Here is a 17,316-nt window from a genome sequence, read left to right as displayed (position 1 = left end):
TCCCTTCTCCCTCTAGTCAGTCACCTCCTTCCACATCCCGTCAGTGCCTACGGCGCCCTGGTCAGACCCCAGCTGAGCCCCGCATCGAGTCTCCACCCTTCCGCCTGCCGTTCTCTGCTCAGAAGCCGCGAGGCCCTCCTCGCTCCTTTCCCAGCACTCAGCGCCCTGCTCACTCTTGCCCACACCGCCTCCACCCTTCTCACCCGGGAGACGGCCTCCCTGTGTGCTGGCCGCCCCGTCAGTGAATGGACGTGAGCTTCTGGAGTCCAGGGTTCGGATCCCAGCTCCTTCGCGCAGCGAGGTCCCAGTCACTGTGCGGCCTCGAGCGCGTGGCTTCCCTGAGCCTCTTTCTTCCCTTTCGAGTCGACGGGCGGGTTCCTGGGGAGGCAGGGTTTTTGCAGGTCTGTGTGACGCGGCTTTTGTAAAGCGCCCAGTGTGGGCTGTGCGAGCTCCGTAGAACAGCTCTTTTCACCTCGTCGTCCTGTTCACTCTGTGCTCAGGGTCACAGGGAGGCTGCCTGGCCTGTGCACTGGGGCTAGAAGCTCTTTAAGAGCAGAGCCAGTCACAAGCCCCGCCCCCCATCAGCCCTCGCCCCCTCCCTGCACACTCCCGGGCACTGAGGCGGCCTCTGCTTTGGGAGGGGTGCCATCCGGCAGGGGGCGTGGACAGGGCAGGGTGGGCGGTGGGGCCTTTCCGGAAGCCACTCGGCTGCCCCTGACAGCGCCCTCTGTGTCTCCTGTGCAGCAAAGCCAACCCAAGTCTGCCAGTGAGAAGTCGCAGCGCAGCAAGAAGGCCAAGGAGCTGAAGCCGAAGGTGAAGAAGCTCAAGTATCACCAGTACATCCCCCCGGACCAGAAGCAGGACAAGGGGGCGCCCCCCATGGACTCCTCCTACGCCAGGATCCTGCAGCAGCAGCAGCTCTTCCTGCAGCTCCAGATCCTCAATCAGCAGCAGCAGCAGCACTACAACTACCAGACCATCCTGCCCGCCCCGCCCAAGTAGGCCCGGCCTGCCCCCCACCCCACGCGCCCCGCCCCCACCCCCCGCCCACAGGCACCAGACGGCCAGATGCGGGCAGCCCTGACATGAAGGACCCTTTGGCCTTGATCCTGCGGGGGCGCTCTGTGGGCGGGGGCGCTCTGTGGGCGGGGCCCTTGCCCCTTGCTCCTCTCCACGCGGCCCGCAGAGGCCTAGGGCGAGACCTGGCGGGGGCTCATTCCTGTCCTTTCTTCCTCTCAGGCCAGCAGGGGACGCTCTGGGAAGCGGTGGGGCCCCCCTGACGCGCAGCCTTTCCGCTACCAGCAGCAGCTCCGGCTCGGGCGCCCCTGGGCCCAGTGGGCTGGTACGTCAGAACAGCACCTCATTGACTGGCAAGCCTGGGGCCCTGCCTGCCAACCTGGACGACATGAAGGTAAGTGGTTGCACGCTTCCCCCTGGAGGCCTTGTGCCGTCGCCAGCCTGGCCTCTCGTGGGGGCGGTCAGGTGCTCGGTCTCAGGCAGGGGAGGCGGCCGGCCCAGGACCACGGCTGCAGGAGGCAGAGCAGAGCTCCAGCAGAGGCACCTGGAACCTGCTCTGAGGCCCTGGTCATCCGTGGCATTAGCCTTGTCATCGTGGTCATCGTCATTAACGACGCCAGCCAGTATCTGTCAAGGGCCGCAGGGCTTACGGAGCACTTGTGCACCTCTCGTTTTCCTCAGCCTCTACAGTGCAGTGTGAGAAACGGGGAGTGTTACCCCGGCTTAAGGATGAGCGAGCAGAGGCGTCGAGGGATAGAGAGGTTTGCCTGAGGTCATGGGTCCGGCCGGCAGTACAGCCAGGGTTCAGACTCAGGGCTCCACTACAGCACCCACCCTTTCCATGCGGCCGGCTACTGTCCTCAATCTGCTCTACAAGTGCTGTGTTGGCCTGGGAGAGAGCAGCCCACACTTGGGCCACAGGCTACACTCGTGCCCTGGGCTTTGAAGGGCGGGAGACGCCCCAGGCCTGGCCTGTTTTCTTTGCCCTGATCAGACAGGGGAGTGGATCACATTCTCCCTGGAGAGTTTGTCCTCTGAACCAATCTGCTCCCTCCTCAGTCATGACAGGGATCCTAGCAAGGTGCAGCCCTTTTGCGGGGAGCTGGACACAGGCCTCAGAGTCCCTCAGACCCGGCTCTAACCCCTAGCTCTGCCCATCACCAGCTGTGTGATCCTGAAGAAGTTATTTCACTTTCATGAGCTCCGTTTTCTCATCTGTAAAATCCAATCAAGTATTTATTGAGCACAAGGCACCATGCCCCCGGTGTGAGGACGGCGAGGAGGAGGGGGCCAGCCTGGCAGATGCACGTCTCGCCCCCCAGGGCTGTGGGAGGGTCAGGTGGTTGATACATCTGAAGTGGCCAGTGGGGTCCAGACAGAGGAGGACTGCCTGGACTCTCCACCCCGTTGCAGGTGGCAGAGCTGAAGCAGGAGCTGAAGTTGCGGTCACTGCCCGTCTCGGGCACCAAGACAGACCTGATTGAGCGCCTGCGCGCCTACCAGGAGCAAATCAGTCCCGCCACTGGAGCACCCAAGGGCCCCGCCGCTGCCTCCATCCTGCCCAAGGCTGGCGAGGTGGTGGTAGCCTTCCCCGCCGCTCGGCTAAGCACGGGGCCCACCCTGGTGGCAGCGGGCCTGGCCCCGGCTGAGGTGGTGGTGGCCACGGTGACCAGCAATGGAGTGGTGAAGTTTGGCAGCACGGGCTCCACGCCCCCTGTGTCTCCCACCCCCTCAGAGCGTTCACTGCTCAGCACAGGCGACGAGAACTCCACGCCCGGGGACACCTTTGGCGAGATGGTGACATCGCCAGTGACCCAGCTCACCCTGCAGACCTCGCCGCTGCAGATCCTTGTGAAGGAGGAGGGCCCCCGCGCTGGGTCCTGCTGTCTCAGCCCTGGGATGCGGGCAGAGCTGGAGGGGCGTGACAAGGACCAGATGCTGCAGGAAAAGGACAAGCAGATCGAGGAGCTGACCCGCATGCTCCGGCAGAAGCAGCAGCTGGTGGAGTGGCTCAGGCTGCAGCTGGAGCAGGAGAAGCGGGCCCAGCAGCCCACGCCAGCCCCTGCCCCGGCCCTGGTCACGCTTGGTGCCGCAGTGAAGCAGGAAAGCAGCCTTGCCAGCTGCCAGCTGAGCAGGCAGCCCCCGGGCCCCGATTGCCCCTTCGGCCCCAGCCTCGCGGGCCCCGCTGCCCCTCATGTAGACACTTGTACCCTAGGGCCCCCGGCCGTGGTGGTGAAGCAGGAAGCCGTGCTGCCCGAGCCTGAACCAGCCCCGGCCCTGGTCACGCTTGGTGCTGCAGTGAAGCAGGAAAGCAGCCTTGCCAGCTGCCAGCTGAGCAGGCAGGCCCCGGGCCCTGATCGCCCCTTCGGCCCCAGCCTCGCGGGCCCCGCTGCCCACCATGTAGACACTTGTACCCTGGTGCCCCCGGCCGTGGTGGTGAAGCAGGAAGCTGTGCTGCCCGAGCCTGAACCAGCCCCGGCCCCGCAGCTGCTTCTGGGCCCACAGGGCCCCAGCCTCATCAAGGGGGTCACACCTCCCACGCTCCTCACTGACTCCACAGGGACCCACCTTGTCCTCACCGTGACCAATAAGAATGCAGACAGCCCTGGCCTGGCCAGCGGGAGCCCCCAGCAGGTACCTGGGTGTGGGAGGGGCAGGAGCCCCAGGAGGGCGTGCAGGCACTCTTCGTGACAGTGCCCTGTTCACCAGGTTCCCCCGTGGCCGGGCGGGTTATGCTCGCTTCCTTTAATCTTCCCTTCAACCCTCCGAAACTAGGGATCGCCATCCCAGTGTCACCCAGGAAGGTGCTCAGACTTGAAAAGGTTGAGGCACCTGTGTGAGGCCCCCAGCCTTGAGGGTGGGGCCACGAGGGCCTGCCCACTGCTCTGGCGGTTGGCGTCAGAACCCTTCTGTGCCCGGCCCGGGCCAGGCCACTACTGCCTCTGCTCCGTGGGGTGGGACAGGCCCAGGGGAGGGTCGGGGAAGCCCATCCTGGGATAGACTGAGGGCCACCAGGCTGGGCCTGATGCGAGCTCCACTCCTCTCCTTCCCCTCAGAGAGGCCAGCTGTCCCCCACCAAGGTGACATTGGCAGCTGGCTCCCTGCTGCTGCCACCCTCGCAGCCCAGACCCTTCACTCAGCCTGGCCCACAGGTGAGGCTGCTCTAGGCTTTGTGTGGCCTCTCAGCCCTGCCGAGCTGGGGCTCGGGGCGGCAGTGACAGGACTCGGGTACTCAGGAAGGGACACAGGCCCCTGAGCATCCTCAGGCAGAAACTCCAGGGAGGAGAGGGGAAATTAGCCCAGAGACCCCCCCCCCCCCCGCCTCTGCCCCGTGTGGCTTGTACCAAGCCCTAAGGAGCCAGTCGCCCTCTGTAGGGTCAGTGGTCAGGGCCTCCTCCATCCCACGTCCCTTCTTCCCCGGGGGCTTCCACGAAAGCTCTCCGAGAGCCAGTGCAGGTGGCAGAGCTGCCCGCCTTACCTGGAACGTGTAGGCCCTGGGCTGTTGCCCTCGCCCCAGCCACTGGTTCCCTCCCTTTCTCCTGTCTAGCTCTTGTCCCAGCCTGGCTCTCCAGCCCCTGGCCCCCCAGCTCAGAGGGACCTGGAGCACCCGCCACAGCCCCTTTTTGGGCCCCCCACTTCTCTGCCGAAGAAGGAGCCGCCTGGCTATGAGGAAGCTGTGAGCCAGCAGCCCAGACAGCAGGTAAAGAGGGTGGACCGGGGCCTCGCTGGGTGGGCGGCCGCCTCGGCGGCTGGGCTGGGTTCCCACAGTCCCCCGGGCCTGGCTGGAGGGTGGGGCAGGCAGGAGCCAGCCTCGCAGGTCAGAGAGGCCTTGGAGAGAAGCCGTCGGGCAGGAGTGAGCGTGGGCTCGGGGAGTCTGAGCACGGGCCGCCCGGCTCTGTGGGCCTGGCTGCTGGCTCAGGGCCACAAGGTAGGGTCTGTGCCCTGAGCCAGGCTGGGGGGCCTCTTGTTCTAGACTTCCATTTCATTTTCTTGTTTTTGTGCCACAGGAGAATGGTTCCTCAAGCCAGCAGATGGATGACCTGTTTGACATTCTGATTCAGAGTGGAGGTAAAGTCCAGACCCACCGCTCTGCTCCCCGACCTCCTCCTTTCTTCACAGGTTGTCTCCATTCCTAGGCTGGTTGGTTATTGGGTTTGGTTTCGTTCTTGAACACGATGCCCGGCAGGCCTGGTGCTTTGGATGCGGTAACGTGTGAGACGCGTCCCTTCTCCAAGGCCTGGGCAGGGACTCCCTGGGGTGCCGTCCTTGACACAGATTTGCCTCACCCTGACCTGCTGCGTGGCCGGCGCCGTGCCCGCAGCCCAGGGCGTAGCAGTGAGCAAGAGAGACGTTTGCCTCGGTGGGGCGTATAGCCCAGCGTTGGGAGATGAACGGTGAATGAAATAAGTAAATTATCGTATATGTCAGACAGGTATTAGGAAAAGCCGGGACAGGAAGGGTCGCAGGTGCGAGGGGTGTCAGGGTCAGCCTCGCCGGGCAGGTGCAGTTTAGCCACAGGCGTCCACAGGGAGCTCCTGAGCCTGCAGGGCTGATGGGCACCCGGGGGCGGGGCGGGGTGGGGTGGGCGCTGGGCGGAAGCCCATGGGCTCTGGGTGACGCTGGAAGCCACGGCACAGCTTTGAGGGAAGGGTTGCCCTGCTGGAAGGGCAGGAGCAGGGAGGCAGGCGTGATGGTCCAGGCGCGAGCGGGGTGTGTGGGCCGGGAGGCAGCGGCGAAGCGCAGAAGAGGTGGAACATGGGTGTATCTTGGAGACAGTGCCAGTATGGTTTCCTCACGGCTTAAGTGTGTGGCGAGGGGACCCCAGGGCAGCCAAGGATGAGGCCGAGGGTGTGGGGAGTTACTGGGTGCAGCAGCATGAGCGCCGGGGGTGTGGGGGCTGCGTCGGTCACAGCCTCAGTCCCTAGACAGCTGAGTGGAGGGCCACATGGCCAGCCCAGGCAAGGTCTGGGCTGAGTCAGGAGTTAGGGAGTTGTTGGCGTCTGGGCGGGGGTGGGGGTGGGGCGTTTGGAGCAGTGAGGCAGGGCGAGTAGAGAGGGCGAGGTGGAGGCAGGGGCGCAAGCCAGTGAAGCTGAGCAGCGGGTGGAGGGTGGGAGTGCGCCCTTGAGAGGGTGACGTCCTGAGGCCGTGGGCTGCTGATGGGCGGTCAGGGAAGAGGAGGACCGAGATCCGGTCCCGGGCTGTGTTGTGGCAGCTGGTGACCTCAGCCAGAGTGCTGCAGGGGGGCCATGGCCAGAGCCTGCTTGAAGCGGGTTGAAGAGGCTGGGGCTGTGGGAGACAGCTGGTCAGGCGTTTATACACTAATTCCCCATTCCTCCATCCCCCCTGCCCCCCCCATAACCTCTCTTCTCCTTCCTGTCTGTGAATTGATTATTCTAGATACCTTCTCTAAGTGGAATCATACACTATTTGTGCTTTTGTTTCTGGCTGGCTTCACTTAGCGTAACATCCTCAAGGTTCTTCCGTGTTGTAGCTTGTATCAGAATTTCCTTCCTTTTTGTGGCTGAAAAGTATTCCATCGTGTGTATGTACCACATTGATGTTCAGCCCTTCATCCACTGGACATTTGGGTTGTTGCTACCTTTTGGCTATTGTAATGCCGTATGAACACTGGTATCTGTTTGAATCTGGTTTCAGTTCTTTGGGGTACATACCCAGAAGTGGAATTGCTAGATCATATGGTCATATTCTGTGTTTTAATTCTTGAGGAACCACAGAACTGTTTTCCACACAGCTGTGCCATCTTCATTCATACCAGCAACACACAAGCGTTCCAGTTGCTCCACATCCTCACCAACACTTATTTTCAAGAAAGTTTTTTGAAAATAGCCAGCCTTGTAGTTGTGAAGTCACATATCTCACTGTGGTTTTGACTTGCATTCCCCTAATGACTGATAACGTCGAGCATCTTTTCACGAGCTTATAGGCCACTTGAACATCATCTGCTGGAGAGTCTTGTCCATTTTTCAGTTGGATTTTGTTGAGTTCTAGGAGTTCTTTATTCTGGATATCATTTATCAGATAGTTTGCAGATTTCTTCTCCCATTCCATGGGTTATCTTACTTAATTTTTTTGAAGTATAGTTGTTGTGCAGTCTTTTCAGTCTTGATAGTGACCTTTGATGTGCAGAAGTTTTAAATTGTTATGTAGTCCAGTTTATTTTTTCTTCCATTGCCTGTGCCTTTGGTGTTATAACTAAGAAATCATTAAATCCAGTGTCATGAAGATGTTCCCTTCTAAGAGTTTTGTCGTTTTGGCTCCTAAATTTAGATCTTTGACCCATTTTGAGTTATTTTTTGTATGTGGTGTAAGGCGGGGTCCCAACTGCAGGTCATCGTCAGGCTGGTTTCAGACACCCATTCACTTTCTTGATTGGCAGAGATCTCAGCGGATTTCAAGGAGCCAGGGAAAGAGAAGTCTCCCCCGACAGCAGCCTGCGGGTCACCCCTGGCCGCACAGCCGTCACCGTCCGCCGAACTCCCTCAGGCTGTCCCCCCTCCATCCGGCTCGCCGGCCCTCCCTGGGCGCCTGGAGGACTTCCTGGAGAGCAGCACAGGGCTGCCCCTGCTGACCGGCGGGCACGAGGGGCCAGAGCCCCTCTCCCTCATCGACGACCTTCACAGCCAGATGCTGAGCAGCTCTGCCATCCTGGACCACCCCCCCTCCCCCATGGACACTTCGGAATTGCACTTTGCGCCTGAGCCCAGTGGTGTGGGCCTGGACCTGGCCGACGGCCACCTGGACGGCATGGACTGGCTGGAGCTGTCGTCGGGTGGGCCGGTGCTCAGCCTGGCCCCGAGCACCACAGCCCCCAGCCTCTTCTCCACGGACTTCCTCGACGGCCACGACTTGCAGCTACACTGGGATTCCTGCTTGTAGCTCTGGGGCTGCAGAGCCGGGGGCTGGGAGGGCTGGAAAGTCGGAGACCTCGGGAACTCAAGGGAGCTCAGCGCTCTCCTGCGCCTGATGCAGCCTCTCCACGTGGTCATGAGTCCTGACAATCACAGGCCCTGCTTTCCCCTCCGTGGGAGGCCGGAGGAGGGTGTCCCCACACCTGGCTCTGGCTCACCAAGGAGAAGAGCTTCCAAGAAGCAGCTCTGGGTCCCACCCTGGGGTTTCGGAGGCCTGGATGGGCCAGGGGCTTCTATGTGACCTCCTTTTGTGAGGTCGGGGTGCACCTGTCTGCTGCAGTTTGCTCAGGAGGCGAGGCTGAGGCAGGGCAAGGGGTGCATGTCCTTCCTTCTCTTCCCCTTCCCTGCAAGGGAAGGAACTGGCTGGGCCTCTACCTCACCACCCTCGTGATGCCAACACCACCGACCCAGGCTTCCCGGGAGGGGGGGCTCCCTGCCATTTTAGCGTCTTGGTGTAGTGTAACCATTTAGTGGTTGGTGGCAAACGTTTTCTGTACAGGTGTATATACCTCTATATTATATATCGCCATACATATATACACATATATCTTGGGGGGCGGGTGGGAGGTGAATGCAGCCCCCCACCCCCGGTTCTACTCTGTGCACACGGAAGGGCCTGAAGCCACCGCTCCCGGGGCTGAACACAGCTTACCCTGGCCCCACCCATCACTTGTATCTGACACGTATAGACGCCTCGTCACAGCCTGTGCCGCACCTGTCCTGCTTCCTGCTCCTTATCAGTGCCACGAGGGCAGAGGTGCTTCCTGGCCCCCTGCCCACATTCCCTCCTGCTGCCTCACTGCAGCCACCACGGCCCTGGGACAGCAGTGGAGCCAGAGGTGGCCCGCAAGCTATGGCCTCCTCCTGCCCTGGGGCCTGGCCTCCCTTCTGGCCTTCTGGTCGTTGTCATTCACAGGGGATCAGGGATGGAGTCACCAGAACCAGTTCTGGGACAGAGGTGGGAAAGCTGTGTGAACTTTTTAAAATAAAAACGAAAACCCCGCCTGTTAGTCCATCTCCATGGAATGGAGGGGGGGGGGGTCAATCCATGGAAGGGAAGAGGGGGGTGCCGCACTGTGACCCTGACTGCACCTCCCCGTGAGACCACCTCCCATCCCTGGCTGTGCATTCGGGACCACGCGCAGCTGGCTAGACAGAAGGTGGGAGAGGTGCATCTCAAAGACAGTTTATTTGTCAAAGAGGCGGGGGAGCCTTCAGCCTCCCCACCCTCCTCCTGAGCAAAACCTGACAGAACAGAGGTGGCGCTCCACCTCCCAAGGTCTTTGTTCAGCACAGCAAGCCTGGGGCCTCTGGTAAAGACCCTGGCAGGGCAGAGCCCTCCCCGGGGTGCTGAGAGTAACAGGCTGAACCGGGCCCCCACCTTCTGCTCCTGCCACCTGCTGCCCTCCACCAACACTCTAGCACCCAGGGCGGTGTCCCCGGACTCCCTACCACGGTGCCCAGCCAGAGCTCCCGAGTGTGTCCTCCCCTCGACCTTGCAGCTTGGGGTGGCCCCGAGGCTGGCCAGCGCCGGGCTGTTCTCTTCTTGCTTGAGGAAGGGGCTTGGTAGCCAAGGGGTCTGGGGAGGCCTGGGTGTGACGGGGTCCCTGGAGGAAGAGCATCACCCATCTATGTCCCAGCTGAAAAGGTGGTGCTTCACCAGCATGTCCTGGACGCCCTCCTTCAGGGGCTGCTTCTCCTCCTGCACAGGAACAGCCCTCCTGTCACGGCTGCAGGGCACACCACAGGGCCCAAGGGGCCAGAGTGGTCCTCACAGGCGACACTGGCACTGGGGCCCCCACGAGGCCTTGCCTCAGCACCCACGCATCCGGGGGGGACCCACCAGCACAAACACCCACACTGCCCCACCCGCCATCCCTCCTGGGGAAGGCAGGACCCGACCACCCACCTCTCTCTTGGCAGGAAGTTCCCAGTCTTGGGAGAGGCTAAAGGCAAAGCAGCAAAGGACCCTGGAGGCGGAGGGAGAGGGAGGCCGTCAGCGGCCGCAGGGGGCTCGGCCCGCCCCTCGGCCCACCCCCGGGGCGGGGCCTCCTCACCTCAGCTCGCACTTGATCTGGACCCAGCCGGGGCTGCGCAGGAAGGACCAGGGCTGGTACCACTTCTCCACGGTGGGCAGGCTGGAGCAGAGCACCTCCAGCCACAGGTGCAGGACCTGCTCACTGGCCACAGGCAGGGCGGGGTCGGGGGCGGCTCCAGGCAGAGGGTCCTGCCCTCTCGCACCCACCGCACTGGGCCACACCCCGCTCCAGGACCCCTCCATCCGCACCCCCAACCTCCCTCCGCTTGGTGGCCTATGCAGGTGACCCCGCCTCCTTCCCTCTCAGCTACTCTGGCTTCTCCACATGGGGAGATGTGCCCAGGGGCCCAAGGTCCCTGTGGCCCCCACTCCCCTCCGTCCTGTGTGAGATTCGGCCACCGCCACCCCGGGCCCTGGGGCCTCAGTCCCGCCGGTCAGCCAGGGAGCGACATGCACGCTCGCTGGCCGGTGGGCCCACGGCATGTTCCGAGTAGGTCTCGGGGACCCCTGCCCCGCCTCTCCAGGTCAGAGCAGCCTGGAGGCTGCCCCTCTGCCGCGTGGCAAGTGCAAAAACACCGCGCTCAGCCTGGCCAAGGTCCGAGCCTCGCACAAGCCTGCAACCCCGCCGGCAGGCGCCCCTCCCTAGTGTGCAGCCGCATCCCTGGTAAGCCTTCACTGCTCACCTTGCTGAAATCTGTGCTCCCCAAAACCCGAGCGCCAGCCCCCCGCCCCAAGCACTGGCTGGTCTCACGCTGGAAGAAGGGCTTCGGGAGCCACCCTGGCCGTCTTCCACCTCCGTCTGCCCAGCTCAGGCCCCCCCGCGGCCCCCACTCAGCAGCGGTGCAGACACTCACTTGAGCCCCACGCAGATGAGGGAGCGGAGCTTGACGTCCATTTGTGCGTGTGCAGCGTCATGGGTCACGTTAACGGACTGCACGGCCTGGAGGGCACAGCTGTCACTCAGGTGTCCCCAGCTCCCAACCCTTAAGGCCTGTCCCGCCCACAGCCCTGCTTACCCGGTAGAGCAGCTCCTCTGGGGTCAGGACTTTGCCATCTTCATCCAACCTGAACGGGGGGACCAAAGCTGCCAGTGCTGCCCTGGTGGGCTCGGACCGCTCCCTCTCCCTCCTCCACCCCCAGCCCCAGGCTGCCGGGTGACCCTACCAGGAGGATGACCCTGCCAGGAGGACACCGAGGCCAGGGCAGGGTTACCTGTACGTCTTACACAGCACTAGGCGCGAATACACCGAGTCGAAGTCTCTCTCAACCTCCCGGCCCGCCGCCTGGGGGGGCAGGGTGAGCGTCGGGCAACGGGGTAGGTACCAGGTCAAAGCCACAGAGCCCAACTGAGTTCAGGTCACCACCCCACCAGCTCCTGCCACCAGCTCCGCAGGGCACAGGGCTCAGGGAAAAGGACTCTCACCTCCTCGATGAACAGCCAGGGGTGGCAGGCGCCCCCAAGCAGGGAAGGCTTCTTCAGTCCGTGTTCAAACAGGGCCTTCAGGGCTGGGCAGAGGGTCCCTCGCACGAGGTCCGTGACCCCCTCTGTCACAGAATCGTCCCCCGCGATGGAGTACTGAGGGTGGAGGACGGGGTCTGAGACGCCCCAGCCAGCCCCTCCCTGTCCTCACAGCCACTGCCACAAGCCACACGCACTCGGGACGCAGGCCCTGCAATGAGGGTGCAGGCCTCACGGGGCAGAGGCAGCAGCGGCTCCGGGGACGGGCCTGCCTCGAGCGTACCCTCCTCACCTCCTTGCTCCGCTCATCCAGGACTTCCACGAACTTTGCTGGAAACCAGCCTGTGGGAGAAGCAGGGCCCGTGAGGAGCAGGCGGCCTGGTGTCCTGATGCTCCTCACAATGGGGCTGAGGACACACGGGAGCAACGGACGCTGCTGTCTGAGCAAACCCAGTGCCCCGCTGCAGCTTCCCAGCCAGGCCCGCCTTCCCCTTGCCCAGCGCAACACAGGAGCAGACGGAGGCCTCACCTCTCAGGCCATTCAGCTCCCCCACCCAGCAGTGCTCGTCCTTCTGGGAGATGATCTGTGGAGGAAAAGGGCGGGAAACACAGCTCCAGTTGCCTGACTTCATCCTTGGCTGGAAGCTCTGGCCACGTGAGGGCTCGGCCAACCCGCCCGTGGCCTCGGGGCTGGCGGGGACGAAGGCGTCCGCTCCCCGCTCACCGTAATGATGTCGTTCTTGCGGAAGCCCAGCTCGTCATCATCGTGGCGCTCGAAGTCCAGTAGGGCCTTGGCCCGGCGTGGGTGGCCGCGCAAGCATGCCACGTAGTTCTCGTGGTCCCTCTGGTGGCTCTCCATGCTGTAGTCCGGGCTCAGCTCCTGGGTGGGGGGGGGGGGCAGAAAAGCCCACCGCGAGGGGGCGCTCGGAACAGGGCTAGGGCCCCTACTTGAGCTGGGTGCACAGCCCAGGACCTGAGGCTCACCACACTGCAGTTCTTGGGGTCTGTGCACTGGAAGTGGCGTGCCACGCGCAGGATGGCTTCCCGGAGGTCGGCCACCAGCTCCGTCTGCTTGATGTTCTTGGCCTTGAGCGCCTCCAGGTCGTCCTCCCCTGTGAGGCCCAGAGAGCAATGGTGGCCATGGCCCAGCCCAGCCCTGTCCCGACTCCAAGGAAGCGCAGAGTCCACACGGGGTGTGAGGCCAGACGCCCCGCTCTCGGAGCCCAGCCCAGCGCTTGGCCACCCGTGCAGAGTTCTCACCAAAGAGCAGCGACGTGATGCCAGACTTCCTCCGCTGGGTCCTGCGGCGGACAACCTGCAGGCGGGGGAATCAGGTCAGCGGTGGCCCCAGGCACCCGGCGCCCAGCCAAGTGGATGGCGCCCCAGCACTGGGGACAGTGAGCAGAGCCCTTCCGTGCAGAGGCCCCGCCGGCATCTCACTCGTGCCGCCTCCTCTGACATGGCCTCTGAGGCCGGCTCTGAGGCTCAGAAACATATCGTCAGTTGAAATCTGGGTCTGTCCAGGCGGGTCCCAGCAGAGACGCGCCAAGGACAAGGTGGCGGGTCCCTGCACAGCTGTGGTCTGGCCAGGCTGGGCCCTGGGTGCTGAGCTGGAGGGGACGGCGGTGAGCTGGGGCCTCCTCCCTCATGGGCCCACCTGAGAGAGGCTGGCGGTGGGGCTGGCGCCCAGGAGCTGGCCCTGGTCGGCTAGGAGGTAGGCCAGGTGCTTGCGGCGCTGGCTCTCCACGGCCACGTCAGTGAGGGAGCCCGCCAGCCGCATGGCCTCCCCCAGCAGCAGGTCCGCGTCCTCCATCTGCGACGGTATGTCCGACAGCGTGTTGAAGATGGAGGCCGAATTCTCCGACTGGATCAGCTCCTCCTCCTGGGCCATGCGAGGGGGGCGCTGTCACTGCCTGGGTGGCATGTGTGACTTCCCTGGATGGTCCAGCTGAGCACACGAAGGCCCTGCCCCAGGAGGGAGACCTCCCTCCTCCCCGGGGCATCTCCAGAGGGGCCAGGGCTCAGGCCACAGGACACTGAGGCCCGGACTGGAGCAGAGGTGGAGGGCGGGCAGACCCCGAGGCGGCTGCCAGGACAGCTGCATCTGGCACCCGGGGCCCCGGCCTTCACCTTGAGGCGCAACATGCCCAGCGTGGCCTGGAACAGCACCAGGGAGCCCTCGTAGAAAAACAGGTCCCAGAGGCGCAGCAGCAGCCTGATGTGCACCACGCTGGCGAAGGCCGTGAGGAACCAGTGCAGTGTGATGAGGGACAGCTCTGTGGACACAAACCAGAGGCCCTGAAGCTGGCACCAGGGACGGCCGGTGCGGAACAGCCAGAGAAGAGGGGCATCCCCCAGGCACGCAAGCCGTGGAGGAGGTGGAGCAAATCTCCCAAAGCAGCAAGAGGCCATGCTTGCTCCACGGCAGAGAGGAGGCGGGGCGTCAGGGACCATCGGAGAACAAGAGAGCAACGAAGGCAGCAGCATGAGTGGCCGTCGTCAGAAGAGCTCCTTTCCTCTTCCTGAGCTGCCAGCACTGCCCCGTCCTCAGCTGGGTCCTGAGGCCTCAGATCTGCAGCACCTGAGCCAGAGCTCGGGACCCCTTGACCCCAGAGCAGCGGTGGGCTCGGGCCCTTACCGATGTCATGCTCCTGGAGCAGCCTGTCCAGCCGAGGCAGGTACTGGACGATGAGGTGGCGCAGGAGCCGCTGGTCGGTCTGGACGCCCAGCAGGGTGGTGCTGAAGTAGGAGGCGGGGAGCAGGTCCTCGATGATGGCGCACATCATCCAGAAGGCGTCCTCCTCCTCCAGGAACAGCAGGAGGCAGGCAGCCACCTGGCCGGGGCAGGGGGTAAGGGGCCTCTGCCCAGGTGTCCATGCAAATTAGAAGAGGCAGCCCCTCGGGGGTGACCAGTTAGAACAAGGCGGCCTCTGGGGAGTGGGGGGGTCACACCACAGACCGCATGCCGGCCTCAGGCTTGGAACCCCTCCCTGCTTGGGAACCCCCCCCACCCCCTCCTACAGGCCCACTGCCCCCATCCCGGGCTGTGCTCACCATGCCCGTGCCCTGGCAGTAGCCGATCTCCGGGTAGAGCCAGGCCAGCGCTCGGAGCACCCTGCGCAGGCGGGGTACACCCACGCTGCTCACGTGGGCGAAGCAGGCGTTGCTGGGCATGGTGCGGAGCAAGTCCTTCTCAATCTGCTGGCAGCCCGCCCACAAGAGCCTGTGAGGCGCAGAGCAGGCGCACAGCCTCTGCACCCCTGACACCGAGACCCCCCGGAAGGAGGCCGGGGGCCCCTGTGTGGGGCAAACCTCAGGTTGGCTTCTCTCCCAGGAATAGAGATTCCTCAGGCTCCGGGTTAAAGTCACCCTCCTCCCTTCAGGATTAGAGCCCAGCTGGTGTGCAGCTGGTGCCACGTGATCCACGGGGGAGCCTCTAACATAAAATTACAGATTCCTGGGCCTCAAGCCACAGCTGTGGAATGAGAATCTCTGGAATGAAGCCTGGAAACCTGTATTTAAAATCTCCAGGGGAGGGACTTCCCTGGTGGTCCAGTGGTTAAGAATCCGCCTTCTAATTCAGGGGACGCAGGTTCAATCCCTGTTCGGGGAACTAAGATCCTACGTGCCGCAGGGCAACTCAGCCCGCAGGCCCCAACTAGAGAAAAGCCCGCGTGCCACAACGAAAGATCCCATGTGCTGTAACAAAGTCCCAACACAGCCAAAATAAATAAATAAAACATTAAAAAAAAATCTCCAGGGGATCCTAATGTGCACCGGTCCGGTGGCCTTTTTGACAATCCCTCCCCCCACACCCACCACAGAGGGACCAGGAGGAAACTGGCTGGCTCCAGGCACACGTCTGTAGGTGCAAGGACTGCCCAGGGCTGCCTCACGGCTGCCGAGCTCTTCCAGGCCCCCTTGAAGGGCCTCCCCCCGACCCCCCGCCCCCCTAAACAGGGCCCCACCTGCTTGGCAGCAACGGTCTCATCGTTGGCGCTGTCCTTCACGATCTCTCGGTAGGACAGCTCGGAGTTCCTCTTCTTCTGCAGGGCCCCGGAGAGCCGCATCCACAGCTGATGGGGGGAGCACGGCGCTCAGTCCCCAGGTGGCCCCTGAAGCCCGCGGCCCCCGTGGGCCCCGCCTCACCTGCGGCCTCATGCTGTGCGGCACCCCGGCCAGCACCAGGGAGCGGAGCTTCTCTGAGCGGGGCAGGGAGATGGCAATCTTGTCCCAGGTGAGGTCTCCCACGTCGTGGTTGTGGGTGAACTCCAGGTGGGCCTGCCAGCGCAGCCTCTGGGGGGGGTCCTCCAGCAGCTGGCCTGGGCGGGGGGCGCCGTCTGTGCCTGTGAGGGAGGAGGGAGAGCGACCCCCGCCGCCTGTGCCCCGAGAGCAGAGGACTGGGCTCTGGGTCCGCCGCCCGGATCTCACCGCCAAAAGCCATGGCCACCTTTCCAACCATCTCCCGTGGCACCCCGAACAGCCAGCGCGAACTCTTCGCTTTCACCCCCAAACCAGATCCGCGAGGCCCCCCCCCCACCAGGTGCTCAGGCTCCCCCGCTTCAGAGCACAGGCAGAACCTCGGCCCTCTCGCCCCTCCAACTACGGCCCTAGTCCAAGCTGCCATCTCTCGTCTGGGTTAGAGCGACAGCCTCCTCAGCGGCCGCCTAGTCCTGCCCTGCCTCCCTAGAGGCTGCTCACAGCCCTGTCACAGCTCAGAGCCTGTCACGCAGACAAAGCACCCGACCCCACCTCCTCGCGCCCTGCTCCCTCCACCCCAGCTCTTTCCCACAAATCCACTCGCCTCAGGGCCTCTGCACCTGTTATTCTCCTTCCTGGCCACACTCACTGCCTCACTTCCTCCCAGTCTCTGTTCAAACGTCCCCCACCTCCCCTCCTCTCCCAGCCTCTTCTTGCCCCCAGCATACATTTGTTTGTTTGTTTACTGCCTGGGAACTCACGAGGCCAAGACCACCTGTTTGAGGCACTGGGGATGCACAGTGGGGCAGGGCCGCCCCACAGAGCCTCATCCTTACTCATCCTAAAGCCATGCCCTTGGCCTCCACTTTCTGAAACTTCACCTTCAGTGAATTCACATAAAGTGCACAAACGTCTAAGCACTGACAGTCCAAACGCTGTCCCCATGAAGACACAGAATACTTCCATCATACTAGAAAGTTCCCTGTGGTCCTCTCAGGCCCAGCTTTTACCTTCTGACTGTCTGCCTGCAAACTAGAGAACAAGGAAGACTCATCAGAACTGGGAGTATGAGTGACCTGAAGGTGAATAGTCTCAGTCAGTTAACGTCTGGTTGGTGACAGGCTACCCTGGGTTCTGGCAGACAGCTTTCCAGCAGCCCACTCGGCAACAGCAGGTGTATTTACAGTAGAAAATAATGGAAATGGCCTAGGGGCCCACTTACAGAAGAGTGGTTATAAAAATATGACAACAGTGACTTCCCTGGTGGCGCAGTGATTAAGAATCTGCCTGCCAATGCAGGGGACATGGGTTCGAACCCTGGTCTAGGAAGATCCCACATGCCGTGGAGTAACTAAGCCCGTGTGCCACAACTACTGAAGCCCGCGCACCTAGAGCCCGTGCTCTGCAACAAGAGAAGCCACTGCAATGAGAAGCCCTCGTACAGCAACGAAGACCCAATGCAGCCAAAAATAAATCTTTTAAAAAACAACAAAAAAATGACAAATCCATTGTAATTACAGGGATAGTACACAGCCACTGAAAAACATGCTTTAAAGAGGTCTTAACAGACAGAAAAAATGCTCATGGAATAATGTTAAGAGATATAAGAGCAATATAAAAACATGTATATGATATCATCTTAGTTATGAAAAGTTACATATGGATACACACAA

At 62.5% G+C, this 17,316-nt stretch overlaps 2 protein-coding genes across 3 annotated transcripts in view; one reads left to right on the top strand and one right to left on the bottom strand.

Moving 5' to 3' along the window:
* The window catches only part of MRTFA (myocardin related transcription factor A), a gene marked incomplete at its 5' end in the record, with an annotated part of 201,702 nt that extends 192,771 nt beyond the window's left edge, over positions 1 to 8,931 (top strand). The window contains 7 exons of the mRNA XM_082850469.1: positions 745 to 998; positions 1,240 to 1,411; positions 2,431 to 3,651; positions 4,074 to 4,169; positions 4,565 to 4,717; positions 5,025 to 5,085; positions 7,415 to 8,931. Of these exons, the coding sequence (XP_082706595.1) occupies positions 745 to 998; positions 1,240 to 1,411; positions 2,431 to 3,651; positions 4,074 to 4,169; positions 4,565 to 4,717; positions 5,025 to 5,085; positions 7,415 to 7,914 (2,457 nt within the window). The 3' untranslated portion in view covers positions 7,915 to 8,931. The remainder of the gene's footprint in view (positions 1 to 744; positions 999 to 1,239; positions 1,412 to 2,430; positions 3,652 to 4,073; positions 4,170 to 4,564; positions 4,718 to 5,024; positions 5,086 to 7,414) is intronic.
* A 515-nt stretch (positions 8,932 to 9,446) lies between these two features.
* SGSM3 (small G protein signaling modulator 3) overlaps positions 9,447 to 17,316 on the bottom strand; it is a 34,335-nt gene continuing 26,465 nt past the window's right edge. The window contains exons 5-22 of one of the 2 annotated variants that reach the window (XM_082849699.1): positions 15,593 to 15,789; positions 15,412 to 15,519; positions 14,498 to 14,644; positions 14,082 to 14,277; positions 13,574 to 13,719; positions 13,101 to 13,325; positions 12,704 to 12,758; positions 12,428 to 12,555; positions 12,168 to 12,323; positions 11,973 to 12,027; positions 11,736 to 11,785; positions 11,408 to 11,560; positions 11,197 to 11,267; positions 11,001 to 11,049; positions 10,839 to 10,924; positions 10,004 to 10,126; positions 9,856 to 9,916; positions 9,447 to 9,648 (exon numbers count right to left, since the gene is read on the bottom strand). In XM_082849699.1, the coding sequence (XP_082705825.1) occupies positions 9,568 to 9,648; positions 9,856 to 9,916; positions 10,004 to 10,126; positions 10,839 to 10,924; positions 11,001 to 11,049; positions 11,197 to 11,267; positions 11,408 to 11,560; positions 11,736 to 11,785; positions 11,973 to 12,027; positions 12,168 to 12,323; positions 12,428 to 12,555; positions 12,704 to 12,758; positions 13,101 to 13,325; positions 13,574 to 13,719; positions 14,082 to 14,277; positions 14,498 to 14,644; positions 15,412 to 15,519; positions 15,593 to 15,789 (2,087 nt within the window). In that variant the 3' untranslated portion in view covers positions 9,447 to 9,567. The remainder of the gene's footprint in view (positions 9,649 to 9,855; positions 9,917 to 10,003; positions 10,127 to 10,838; positions 10,925 to 11,000; positions 11,050 to 11,196; positions 11,268 to 11,407; positions 11,561 to 11,735; positions 11,786 to 11,972; positions 12,028 to 12,167; positions 12,324 to 12,427; positions 12,556 to 12,703; positions 12,759 to 13,100; positions 13,326 to 13,573; positions 13,720 to 14,081; positions 14,278 to 14,497; positions 14,645 to 15,411; positions 15,520 to 15,592; positions 15,790 to 17,316) is intronic. The other variant, XM_082849700.1, reaches the window with a different exon arrangement.

This window comes from Leucopleurus acutus, assembly GCF_964270905.1.
Source record: "Leucopleurus acutus genome assembly, chromosome: 11".
Taxonomy (NCBI): Eukaryota; Metazoa; Chordata; class Mammalia; order Artiodactyla; family Delphinidae; genus Leucopleurus; species Leucopleurus acutus.
This window is presented reverse-complemented; position numbering and strand designations above follow the sequence as displayed.